The sequence below is a fragment of the Dendrobates tinctorius genome, unplaced genomic scaffold (genome assembly GCF_039654945.1).
Source record: "Dendrobates tinctorius isolate UK_male_01 unplaced genomic scaffold, ASM3965494v1 ptg000034l, whole genome shotgun sequence".
Classification (NCBI taxonomy): Eukaryota; Metazoa; Chordata; class Amphibia; order Anura; family Dendrobatidae; genus Dendrobates; species Dendrobates tinctorius.
In genome coordinates this window covers 12,153,808-12,167,245 of record NW_027361702.1, presented here as the reverse complement: position 1 = coordinate 12,167,245, position 13,438 = coordinate 12,153,808, and the positions used below count along the sequence as shown (strand labels likewise).

Sequence of the window (13,438 nt, the reverse complement as noted above, 5' to 3'; positions counted from 1 at the left end):
GATGACAGTCCATTGAGGTACAAGAACAGTTGGCCATATGGTCAGAACCTGACTTCTTTGAATATCTCCATGGAGCCAGGTGACCGGCGGATCCAAATCCTGAATTCCCTGAACATATCCATGGTTTAGCAATGCTCAATGGAGAAGACCTGTATTTTTTCAGCTGGGGCCGAGATCCTCTAAGCTGACATCAGGTAGAACGTCAAATGTGTTCCTCGTGATGGAACCATGATCTGTCAGCTATCCTGTAAAGAGTCTCTTGTTCTTTGGATGTTTGGATGTTGATGAGACCAAGTCGCATTGTTTGATTATGTAATCTATTTGCACAGTTTTTCCTCCTCTGTTTTGCAAGTCAACAAACTAGCTGGCCTGGAGAATGTGTAATTAACTTATCAGCAAACATTATTTCTGGCATTTGACTTTGAAAAAACTATGATATAGTCATTTGTGGATCACATGTATTTCTGCTGTGGAAATGCACTAAAAACACACGTGTTTTTTATCTGTAAATTTTTCTAATCTACTTTAAGTTTATGGTGAAAATCTGCAAATGAAACGCACATTTGCTAAATGAGAAACTGGCGTTGCAATAACTTCAGATCAGTTTCCGCAGGGTAATATTAGAAGCCCAGTGTTACGGCTGTTACGGTGTTAATAGTACGATAGAGGACAGAAAAGGTACCCGAAAGTGGACCCTCTGGGTCACGGCTCCAGAGCCCCCGAGGGCGAGTGCCCAGGTGAAGATCGCCCCCTATGCAGGGAGCGTTAGGGCAGACCCCCAGGGGATAGAACCGCGACAGCCGGAACCAAAGGGGCGATTGGGCAAATAGACGGGTAGGGAGGCACAGAAGTATCCATAGAGTTAGACACCGAGACACACAGGAACCTAGTAAGGCACCGGACTGGAGAGCCAGGGATAACAAGGGCAGGAGGCTGCAATTAGAGAAGGAGCACAATGAAGTATAAGGCGAGAGAGAGAACGAGACAACAGGGAGGTACGGTGAGGGACAAGATGGAGGCAGAAACGGACAGAGAAGCTCAAAGAGTATGGGAGGCTAGGAACCCAGAGCACAGAGGGCCAAGACAGAGGCTGCGCAGAGAGAGAACAGCTACGAGGTACACGGAGGTGAGACACAGCGCAAACAGAAACACAGGAGAAGGGGCCTGAGGACACAGCGAACGCCGCACGGGGCAGAGTCACCGTATTTGATAATCAGGCGTCTTACCTGTCCAGATGCCAGGCATATGTAGTGGTGGGCGCCGCCATGTTGGAGGCGGGGCCAGCTTGTCACGCTACCCAGGGGGCTGTGCGCCGGGAGTAAGGCTGTGAGCAAGTGCCCGACGCCGCGGGAGCCGGAGGCCAGGCGCGGGGACGCGCTGCAAAGCAGGAGAGCGCTGGGTGGGGGGGCAGAGAGGTGAGGGGCCGTGACACCCAGCGTAAGGAGATTTCTTGCTGGAACTTTAAGAACTGTAAGAAGGTGCGCTTTTCTGGGAATGAAGATACGCATCGTGGGAACTTAGTCTTTTGCTATGTGCAAGTTTTACAAGCAGAAACCATTTCAGGAAATGCATCTTTTTGGGGGAGTTTGTTTGTCTGAATTGTTCTTTGCATCCTTTTCATTGGGCGGTGTCTAATTTGGAGAAGTTTCCTTAAAGATATTGTCCAGGGCTGGGTTTCAAGTTTGCAGTCAGTGTATATGACTCTATGCAGATTTGTGAATCCTCACAGTGTGCACAGTGCTGTCAAGATTCTCCTGTGCCAGGAGCGGGCTGTCTGGATACATTTGGTTACATGTCAACTAGACGTGCATGGCCTCACTCCAAGAAAAGTGACATGTCTAGTGGGAATGTGGCTGGAAGTATGCAAATTGCATACTTGTAGTCACACGATATCCGCTCCTGGCATCGGAAAATCCTGACAGCGCTCACGGTAAGGATTCACAAGTTTGCAGTCACTCTATTTTTGAGTTGCAAGCCTGGACAAACCATTTAAGTATCCACTTCAAAGAAGTGATATGCAATGCCCATAAATCCTAGAAAGGTTATTTTCTTTGGACAATCTACTGGGCAATGTTGCATCTGTAACAACACGTAAATTAAATTCCATGGCATTGATTTTCCATAGTAAACATTGTATAAAAAATCTACAATCCTAAACATTGAAATCGCAACACCAAGAAGGAAAAGTTGTGGAATCATGGAAATCACAGAATGGATAGACATTAGTGATAAGCGAACATGCTCTTATGAGGTGTAATCTGAGCGTGCTCATGTGAGGTGTTATCTGAGCGTGCTCATGTGAGGTGTTATCTGAGCGTGCTCATGTGAGGTGTTATCTGAGTGTGCTCGTGGGAGGTGTTATCTGAGTGTGCTCGTGGGAGGTGTTATCTGAGTGTGCTCGTGGGAGGTGTTATCTGAGTGTGCTCGTGTGAGGTGTTATCTGAGTGTGCTCGTGGGAGGTGTTATCTGAGCGTGCTCGTGTGAGGTGTTATCTGAGCGTGCTCGTGTGAGGTGTTATCTGAGCGTGCTCGTGGGAGGTGTTATCTGAGCGTGCTCGTGGGAGGTGTTATCTGAGCGTGCTCGTGTGAGGTGTTATCTGAGCGTGCTCGTGTGAGGTGTTATCTGAGCGTGCTCGTGTGAGGTGTTATCTGAGCGTGCTCGTGTGAGGTGTTATCTGAGCGTGCTCGAGTGAGGTGTTATCTGAGCGTGCTCGAGTGAGGTGTTATCTGAGCGTGCTCATGAGAGGTGTTATCTGAGCGTGCTCGAGTGAGGTGTTATCTGAGTGTGCTCGAGTGAGTTGTTGTCTGACCGTGCTTGTGTAATGCGTTATCCATGCTCATGTGAGGTGTTATCTGAGTGTGCTTGTGTAAGGTGTTATCTGAGCGTGCTCGTGTGAGGTGTTATCTGAGCGTGCTCGAGTGAGGTGTTATCTGAGCGTGCTCGTGTGAGGTGTTATCTGAGTGTGCTCGTGTGAGGTGTTATCTGAGCGTGCTCGTGTGAGGTGTTATCTGAGTGTGCTCGTGTGAGGTGTTATCTGAGCGTGCTCGAGTGAAGTGTTGTCTGAGCGTGCTCGCGTAATGCGTTATCCATGCTCATGTGAGGTGTTATCTGAGTGTGCTTGTGTAATGTGTTATCTGAGCGTGCTCGTGTGAGATGTTATCTGAGCGTGCTCGTGTGAGGTGTTATCTGAGCGTGCTCGAGTGAGGTGTTGTCTGACCGTGCTCGCGTAATGCGTTATCTGAGTGTGCTTGTGTAAGGTGTTATCTGAGTGTGCTCGTGTGAGGTGTTATCTGAGCGTGCTCGTGTGAGGTGTTATCTGAGTGTGCTCGAGTGAGGTGTTATCTGAGCGTGCTCGTGTGAGGTGTTACCTGAGCGTGCTCGAGTGAGGTGTTGTCTGAGCGTGCTCGCGTAATGCGTTATCCATGCTCGTGTGAGGTGTTATCTGAGCGTGCTCGTGTGAGGTGTTATCTGAGCGTGCTCGTGTGAGGTGTTATCTGAGCGTGTTCGAGTGAGGTGTTGTCTGAGCGTGCTCACGTAATGCGTTATCCATGCTCATGTGAGGTGTTATCTGAGTGTGCTTGTGTAAGGTGTTATCTGAGCGTGCTCGTGTGAGGTGTTATCTGAGCGTGCTCGTGTGAGGTGTTATCTGAGCGTGCTCGTGTGAGGTGTTATCTGAGTGTGCTTGTGTAAGGTGTTATCTGAGTGTGCTTGTGTAAGGTGTTATCTGAGCGTGCTCGTGTGAGGTGTTATCTGAGCGTGCTCGTGTGAGGTGTTATCTGAGCGTGCTCGTGTGAGGTGTTATCTGAGTGTGCTTGTGTAAGGTGTTATCTGAGCGTGCTCGTGTGAGGTGTTATCTGAGTGTGCTCGTGTAAGGTGTTATCTGAGCGTGCTCGTGTGAGGTGTTATCTGAGCGTGCTCGTGTGAGGTGTTATCTGAGCGTGCTCGTGTGAGGTGTTATCTGAGCGTGCTCGTGTGAGGTGTTATCTGAGCGTGCTCGTGTGAGGTGTTATCTGAGCGTGCTCGTGTGAGGTGTTATCTGAGCGTGCTCGTGTGAGGTGTTATCTGAGCGTGCTCGTGTGAGGTGTTATCTGAGCGTGCTCGTGTGAGGTGTTATCTGAGTGTGCTTGTGTGAGGTGTTATCTGAGCGTGCTCGTGTGAGGTATTATCTGAGCGTGCTCGTGTGAGGTGTTATCTGAGTGTGCTTGTGTAAGGTGTTATCTGAGCGTGCTCGTGTGAGGTGTTATCTGAGCGTGCTCGTGTAAGGTGTTATGTGAGTGTGCTCGTGTGAGATGTTATCTGAGCGTGCTCGTGTGAGGTGTTATCTGAGCGTGCTCGTGTGAGGTGTTATCTGAGCGTGCTCGTGTGAGGTGTTATCTGAGCGTGCTCGTGTGAGGTGTTATCTGAGCGTGCTCGTGTGAGGTGTTATCTGAGTGTGCTTGTGTAAGGTGTTATCTGAGCGTGCTCGTGTGAGGTGTTATCTGAGCGTGCTCGTGTAAGGTGTTATGTGAGTGTGCTCGTGTGAGATGTTATCTGAGCGTGCTCGTGTGATAATCGAGTGACTTCTGCGATGATTGTATGAATAACTATCGTCAGGTATCAATAGAGTAGAAATATATAACTATTGATATATAAAACCAACATTTTCTAAATATAAAACTAAATTATAAAACCTTGAATAAAGTGGCTTTGTGTCTGTTTTTCAGGTGTTCCAGGCGAGCAGGAGTCCGGACACACCGGTGTGGATCACCTTCGACTCTTCAATTATAACTCGGTTTATAAAACTACATCCTCATAAGTGGACGGGAGGAATCGCTCTGCGGATGGAGGTTATAGGATGCACTATATAGTGTTTTATCACCATATATACTGCACAGGTGTCTATTACAGCTTGTGTTGTCTATTTTATTACTTTTTTCAAAGCACTGCAAATATTTATTTTGAAGCATTTAAGTGTAGGTGATATAAATGTGCAAAAAGCGTTCATCTGCTGCAGCTTCATGGCTGATTGTGCCGATTAGTCAGTCAGGTGGCATTTTATTCTGATGTTACGCACAATTTCTTAGTAACTTTAGTATCTCTGGTGTCTTATTGTCTGTATGTTTTGTGGCACTCTTTAAAGGGAACCTGTCAGCAGGTGTTTTGTTACATCATCTGTATCATGTACAGAGAGACACTGATTCCAGCAATGTATCACTTACCGGGCTGTGTGCTGTCTTTTCATTACAATCAGAGTTTTATTAGCAGGAAAGTGTCAGTACAGCGCTAGTTGTCTTGCACCTCCCAGTCCTCCTGCTCTTTGTGACTCTGCCCCTACCATGATTGATTAGCAGCTTTCTGCTTATGCACAGTGTACACAGAAAGCTCCCAATCAGTGGTGTGGGCAGGGTTATTCAGAGCTCAGCATTCTGATCTCTTCTGCATCTGCAGCAGAGAAAACTATGGGTCTATCACAAACGCTGCATCCAATAAAGTAAGTGACATATGACTGGAATCAGGGTGTCTGCCCCTACATCATTCTTCTCACAGGTGAGAGATGACAAAAACCTGCTGACCGATGCCCTTTCAGCTGTTATATATATATATATATATATATATATATGTGTGTGTTTTCTGCCAGATATTTTAGACAGATTTGTGAAATGCAACTTTTGCCAAAATGCATTTTTTGGCACCTGTCACTCCAATCCTAGCATGGAGTAAGGTTTCGGGCAGAGCTTTCAAAATTTTTAGACAAACATTTGACTTTTTAAAAGACTTGCATATTTTGGGGCTAAAAACTTGCAAAAAAAAAATAAAGAGCATTTTTGATTTGGGGACAAATTTAAGGACAACGTGCACCCCTTGTGAAGAATTTGGAGCAAAAAACATTAGTAACTATCACAAGACAAAAAAAACAAATGGTGAATTAGGGAATTGTATCTCGATTAGTTACATGAGATGTTCAATCTTTCCTATTCAGAGAGGAAGTGGACTGGAACCCTATTGCCACCTATTGGATGCAGTGATCCCAATTTCCCAGTGGAGCATGCATGGCTTATAAGTCTCCTCACTCTGACATGTCAGTGCTGACCTGTCACTCTCCACAAGGAGAAAACGTTACCCCTTAGATTTTTCCCATGGAAATTGTTTAGAAAATAAAAACTAGTCTCATACTGTGGATGCAACAAAAAAAAAAAAAAAAAAAAAAAAAGTCAAATTTTTGAGATCCCGATGCTGCAAGATTTTTTTTCAAAAGACTGCTAATAATTCCCTAATGGAGTATCCTTACCAGGATAGAGGATGGCAATGTAGATTGCAGATGACGGGGTTTTCCTGAGTCCCTACCAGTAACTTATAGACTGTAAGATGGCACGCCATAAGGATCACTTGTGGGTGTCATAGCATTGCTAAATATTGGATCCAGCGTCAGAGACGATAACTGTAGTTGTCTGCTGGGTCAGGGGATATAACAAGTAGTGATGAGCGAATATCCTCAGATAAGGTGTTATCCATCCTTGTGTGCTAACCGAGTGTATTCGGCATGCTCGAATAATATGTTGGAGTCCTCGCGGCTGTTCGACAGCCACAACACATGCATGGATTGCCTGTTTGTAGGTAGGGGATCGGTTTAGTAGGCAGTTCCTGCATGTGTTGCGGCTGTCGAGCAGCCGTGGGGACTCGAACATATTATTGAAGCACGCCGAAGACACTCGGTTAGCACACGAGGATTCGCTCATCATTAATAAGTATTGCACATGTATGTCAGCAGGGAAGGAATTTGCGCCAGCACTTGGCATTTATCACACTGGATTTTCTGTTTTGTTGATTTTCTCTCATTAGTAACTGTAGTTTTTTTCAATAAATAAAAGCTTTCAAAAGATCTGGACTGTTTTCCGTTATTTGGTGATTAATGTGATACCACAGCTGATTCTATACTTGTTTCCGCGCAGCTGCCCCGCCGCCCATTGGCGGGTGTGCCGAGTTTCCGGGCGTGCACTGATGATGTGACCAGACGGGATGTCTGTTTACCATAGATAGAAATCACTCTCAGCGACCTCTTCAGATTACTGCTTGCCTTGCTGGAGTCAGTTTCTACCCCACCATTCTCTCTGCCTACCTGTGTGTTGATCTAGCATGGTTTTTCTTCACTGTTAAGGCCTGCACTATAGATACCGGAGAGAAGAATTGGACACGTTGAGTTTCAAGACCTGGTCCTTTTGTTCTTCTAGGAGATAAACCGCCCCATTGAGCAAGCATACAGATAGGGGGGATTCCAGGTGAGGTAATCAATACAAAACCAATTAAAGTCTCAGGGTTCCTTCTTCAGACATGCCTTATAAGTGTTGTGTTAAAGTTGAGGGATCTCTAGTCTACTGCCTCATATAACCGCCTTGTGTCACACTACTGGGTGTGGAACCACTGCGCCACAGGCCGGGCTTACCCTGAAGGGGCATAACTAAGAGGCTACCTGGTCTTCACTAGAGCCTCATGTCATGACTCAATTTCTTTTGTGATTGTCCGCCAATGTCACATGTCCCTGGCCATATAAAAAATGGACATTTTGTTTTGCTGGCAACATTTTCTCAGCGTCACAGTGCAGAGCGCGGTCTCTCCTGATAGTGCTGCGAGTGATCTTGTCAGTTAGCTAGATAGGATCCTGTCCTGTCAAATCGATCTTCCAGAATCTAACTAGATTGTGCAAAAACTGTGTGCCAGATTTCCACTTAATAATCGTTGAGCCTAATATTGTGGTGCACCGAGGAGGCCCAATTAGCTAATCTAAATTGTTTGTGAAAAAACTGTTTCAGTGACAAATCAGAAGGCCAGATTTCCACTTAAAAATCGTTAGGTATAACAGTGTTGTTCAGGCACACTATCTATGAAAATAAATAGTGATTGTTCATTTAGTGACAGGTGACTGACAGGTGCGGGCCTAAGGTTGTGAAGGTTACAAGAGGGGAAGGCAGTGTGAGAACGACAATGAGGTTGTAGATCCCACTTGGTGTGAACCCAGAGGTTCGCAGCTGAGTACCTCAGTAGAAGAGGTGGAAGAGGAGAAACACAAGGAGGTTACGTGGCGGCTTCACACACAGACACAAAGTGATGCAACCACAACATACACTGCATCCTCAGCCCTAACTCTGGCTGTGGCCAGCACTGGTTGCGAGTGTGCAGTTCACAGGGGCAACAAGGGTTGCCTAGCCTGGGCATTTTTTGAGACTGTAAAGGATGAGCAAACGCACGTTACCTGCCAAATTCGCAAAAAGAAATAACTCAGTTGAGGCAAAAATTGCAGTAATTTGACAACTACATGCATGAACCGGCACAGGCGCGATCAACATGCTTTAGTGCGGGAATATCAGTGCGCTAAAATGCGGCCTAGCGGGCCTCGCCAACCACCAGCCTTCCCATCAACCACATCAGCTGTTTCTTCCTCCTCCACCACTGTGCCAAGTCTTCTCACACAGGTCTCCGGCCGCAGAAACTTGTTTACTCCCTACAGTCGGGGTAAGTGAGAGCCCATCAGCTGTTATGGAAGTGGACATGGCTGTGTTTTTTGTGTCACCTAGGACATAACATCTTTCTCAATCCACTATAACATCTCCACCTGCAGCTCACTCACAGTCCAGCAGTTTGTCCTGTTCTCTGTACTTCACCCTCACTGAGCCCAGCAGCCTGCCATCGGTCCCGCAGTTGTGGTCACGTAAAAGAATGTTTCCTCCTACATATGCCAAAGCTAAGAGCTTGAACTCCACCATATCCAATCTGTTGGCCACAGAAATGCTGCCTTTCCCCATGGTGGATACAGACGGTTTCAAAAAGTTGATGGCCTTCGGAGTGCCCCAGTACCAGTTGCCAGTCGCCATTACTTCTCTAAGAAAGCTGTGCCTGCTCTACACCAGCATGTCGCAAACATCACCCATTCCGTAAAAAAATCTATGCCTGCCAGGGTGCATTTCACAACTGACCCCTGGACAGGCAAACATGGTCAGGGGCATTACATCTCACTGACTGGGCACTGGGTGACTCTGGTAGCTGTGGGGGTATGCGGTCAAGGGGCTGCTCCACAAATCTTTAAATCCCTAAGGCTTGTGGGACAAACCTCTGTATCTAACAGTTCCTCCACTGTTTCTGCATCCTCCATCTCCTCTAGGGCCTCCACCTGCGCCTTCAACCACTCCCTTAATCAGACATGCGGTACAACAGGGCAGATAGAGTCCCCCTCACCTCTGTACTGTGCAGCCATGGCTCACCGCAATCAGGCAGTGTTCAAATTAATATGCCTTGGTGATTACAATCACCGAGCTCAAGACTTGTGGACAGTTATCCAGGCCTGGTTAGAACAATGGCTATCTCCACTGAACCTGGAGCCAGGGAAGGCCATGTTCGATAATGGTACAAACCTGGTGGCGGCCCAACCCCGGGGCAAACTCACACACATGCCTTGCATGCATCACATCTTCAACCTGTTGGTTCAGAAATTTCTATGCCACTATCCGACCTGGATTTGCAGCTGCAGAAAGCAAGGTCGCTGTGTGCTCACTTCTACCAATCGCAGCCCACAGATCATCGACTTGCATTGCTACAGAGGTCTTTTGGCCTACCGGTTAACCATTTGATTTGCAATGTTCCGACATGGTGGAATTCCACTCTGCACATGTTTCAGCGACTGTGGCAAAGCGAAGAGCCCTGTGCAGTATGTCCTTTGCATAGCCTGAGCCTGAATGAAATTGTCAGGATCCTGTCAGCGCTGGAGTGAAGCCTCCGCTGAGCAGGGACTCACCCGCACTGTAGGGGGGCCCAGGGTCAGGTACAGCTGGAAAGTACAGATACACAGGACCTGTGGACGGTGAAGTTTAGCAAGCAGTCTCAGGACCTACGGTCATGTGACTGCAAGGGGGCGGGGCTTAGCGTCCTGCTTTCAGACATGGCAGGATACTATACAGAAATACTCAGTCAGGCAAAACGGAGGTCATTCACAGAGATATCAGTAAAGTACCAGGGATGAGACAGAAAGGATAGTCAGGGCCAAGCAGAAGTCAAAACCAAACAGACATAGAAGGTACCAAGCAGAATCCAAAGCAATATCCAGAGAACAGACCGAGTCGTACACAGAGAATCAAGCAACCAGAACACAGCACAAACACACTCAGGGGTCACCACACAATGCCAAGGGCGAAAGTATAACTGATGGGGATGGGAGCATCCTGAGGCTATAAGAAGCCTCTCCCAGAACCAGGGAGAGGCCACAATCATAGCCCCAGGTGTGCAGGTAAGCCTGCACTGGGATAACAACCTTTAACCCCAGAAATGCCAGTCATCAGCACTGGTTCCAGACATTAACCCCACGTGTGCGAGTCAAACCCGCACTGAGATCATGACAGAAATATTTCAGTTGCAAATTTGTATTCATTGCATAGTGAAATGTGTTCAGAACAATAAAACATAACAATTATAGTTGTAAATAAAAATGAATATCCCATGGAGGTCTGGATTTGGAATGATACTCAAAATCAAATTGTAGGCTGATCCAACTTCAGTGGAAATGCCTTGTGGCAAGGAAAAGATGCTCAGTATTGTGTGTGGCCTCCACATGCCTATATGACCTCCCTACTGTACAACGCCTGGGCATGCTCCTGATGAGGCGGCGGATGGTCTCCTGAGGGATCTCCTCTAAGACCTGGACTAAAGCATCAGCCAACTCCTGGACAGTCTTTGGTGCAACGTGACGTTGGTGGATGGAGCGAGACATGATGTCCCAGATGTGCTCAATCAGATTCAGGTCTGGGGAATGGGCGGGCCAGTCCATAGCTTCAATGCCTTCATCTTGCAGGAACTGCTGTTAGGCATCAGATTCCTGACTCTGCACAGCAGGAATCCAGAGCCAGACATCCAGCGGTCTCCCATTCTCCTCCAACCACTCCAGGTGTTGCTCAGCAATCATGGCAAGCCAGGCATACTGCTCAGACTTGCTCTGAGAGCCTGGATGTTGCTGCCACCTCCGGTCCAGCAGTGGTAGCGTAACCTGCTCTGCAGGGAACCGCTCCAGTCCTCATGCCGTGCTACTGGGCATGCCCGCAAGGTGACCTCTCACTGGAGAGCAGGAGTCACATATTCAGGTCCTGTGTCGGATCTGATTGGTCCTTTCCAGGGTACTGGAAGGTCCCGGAAGCGCATGGCTATAAAAAGCCCGCATGGCGGCTCGGCCATGCGCTAGTGTAGCATATTATGCTGTGTATGTATGGTGATGGATGCATGGACTGGTGACTGACTTATTATGAAACCCCTTCCCTTGGATACTACGAATGGTGACTGTGTGTTGGGTTAGTCAGCTCCAGATTGTGGCAAGCTACACGCCACTGTGCTTTCCACGCCTACACTAGCGTCCGTCGGTGCCCGGTTGTCGGAGCCGACGCTTGCGGCTATAGTTGCCGCAGCACTGCATTAACAGCAGCTATTGGTGTCCGCGGCTGCGACGCCACACGCTGGCTCCTGTGACGTTAACAGGGCCAGCGTCTTTACATTTATGTATGCCCAACGACTCTGTGTCTGCACAGAGCCGCTCCTAGCGTTCGGGTGACGTTAACCCGTGCGCACTACTTCACCTTCCGGTGCATCTGCCATTACCCAGCAGCGGTCTTACCATCTACTGCACGGTGGACTCCGGGCGGCGAACGCCCCTCCTATTATTTTATATCTGGTGCGTTCCGCCGAGACTGCCGCTCAGACAGTTGCTGAGGCTGTCTCACGTGTGCCCACACTATTGCCCACGCCGACAATCTCTCGCCTCCCGCTCCCCGACAAGTTCTCGGGTGACAGCGCCACCTCTAGGGGATTCATCAGCCAGTGCTCAATTCAGCTCGAGTTACTGGCTACGCAGTTCCCTACAGAGCGGGCTAAGGTTGGATTTATCGTCTCTTTATTGTCTGGCAGAGCATTACAGTGGGCTACACCTTTGTGGGAACGTGATGATCCGGTGGTTCAGGGTGCTGCCCAGTTCCTCGCGGCCCTGAAGCAGGTCTTTTTGGGACCCCGGATCACGCACGACACCTCTTTACAATTACTCTCCCTAACACAGGGGTCACTCTCGGTCAGCCATTATGCCGTCCGGTTCCGGACATTGGCTTCCGAATTAGAGTGGTCGGACAAAGCTTTAGTCCCGGTGTTTTGGAGAGGGTTGGCTGAGCACGTTAAAGACGCTCTAGCTACCAGGGAGATTCCCACAAGTCTGGAGGAATTGATTGCAGTCTCCACCCACATTGACCTCCAGTTTACGGAGCGTGGGCTGGAACGTGCACAATCCAGACGAAGGGTTAATTTGGCTCCCACCTTCACCGAGCCACTGAGATACGCCAGACAGGAGCACGTACCCTCCGAACCTTTGGAGGTGTCCCGCACCGACTCCAAGCCGCCACCGGTGCGTAGTTATGTACGTTGCTACCAGTGTCGACAACTTGGACACTCGGCCAGCACATGTCCTTTGCGGGCGAAAAAACGCCCACGTCCTGTGGTCATAGGAGGTGGTCAGTCCAGCATGAAACCCTTCTCACCCAAACCGGTATTCTGGGGTACCTTAGACAGTGGCCCCCTCACCTGGGAGGTGGAGGTTATCGTGGATTCCGGGGCCGAAGGGAATTTTATGTCCTCAACCTTCTCCCAGAAACACGCTATCCCTCAGGTGTTGCTGCCTCAACCACTGACCATCATGGTGGTTAATGGGGCGCATTTGCCTACCCAGGTGACCCATCAGACAGTCCCACTCGGGCTTTCTATCTCTCCGTCCCATCGAGAGATCTTATCCCTGCTCATTTTGCCAGACGGTATTGACCAAGTGCTACTTGGTCTTCCCTGGCTCCGTTGCCACTCTCCTCATATTGAGTGGGCATCAGGGAAAATACTGGCCTGGAGCAAAAATTGTGAGGGAAAGTGTCTGAAGGGCAGTCTTCAGGTGGCTTCCACTGAAGTGCCTGCGGATCTCTCCGCACTTCCTAAACCCTACCATCAGTACACGGACGTCTTCTCCAAAAAATCTGCGGAGACGCTCCCGCCACACCGCTCATATGATTGCCCGATAGATCTCATGCCAGGCACAGAACCTCCTAGAGGCTGTGTGTTTCCATTATCACTCCCTGAGACAGAAGCTATGTCACAATACAGAGGTTTCATCAGGAAGTCGGTGTCGCCGGCTGGTGCAGGGTTGTTTTTCGTTCAGAAAAAAAGCGGAGAGTTACGTCCCTGCATTGATTACAGAGGTCTCAATGCCATAACAGTGAAGAACAAGTACCCTCTTCCGTTGATCTCTGAACTGTTTGACAGGTTGCGAGGGGCCCGGATCTTTACAAAACTAGATCTACGGGGGGCATACAACCTGATCCGCATTCGCGAGGGAGACGAGTAGAAGACAGCCTTTAACACCAGGGATGGCCACTATGAATATCTGGTCATGCCCTTTGGCCTA

The 13,438-nt window shown here is 48.5% G+C and overlaps 1 protein-coding gene across 1 annotated transcript in view; it reads left to right on the top strand.

Annotated features, from left to right (window-relative positions):
* The window catches only part of F8 (coagulation factor VIII), a 232,157-nt gene extending 225,298 nt beyond the window's left edge, over positions 1-6,859 (top strand). The window contains exon 26 of the mRNA XM_073573105.1: positions 4,704-6,859. Within this exon, the coding sequence (XP_073429206.1) occupies positions 4,704-4,847 (144 nt within the window). The 3' untranslated portion in view covers positions 4,848-6,859. The remainder of the gene's footprint in view (positions 1-4,703) is intronic.
* Positions 6,860-13,438: the final 6,579 nt, after the last annotated feature.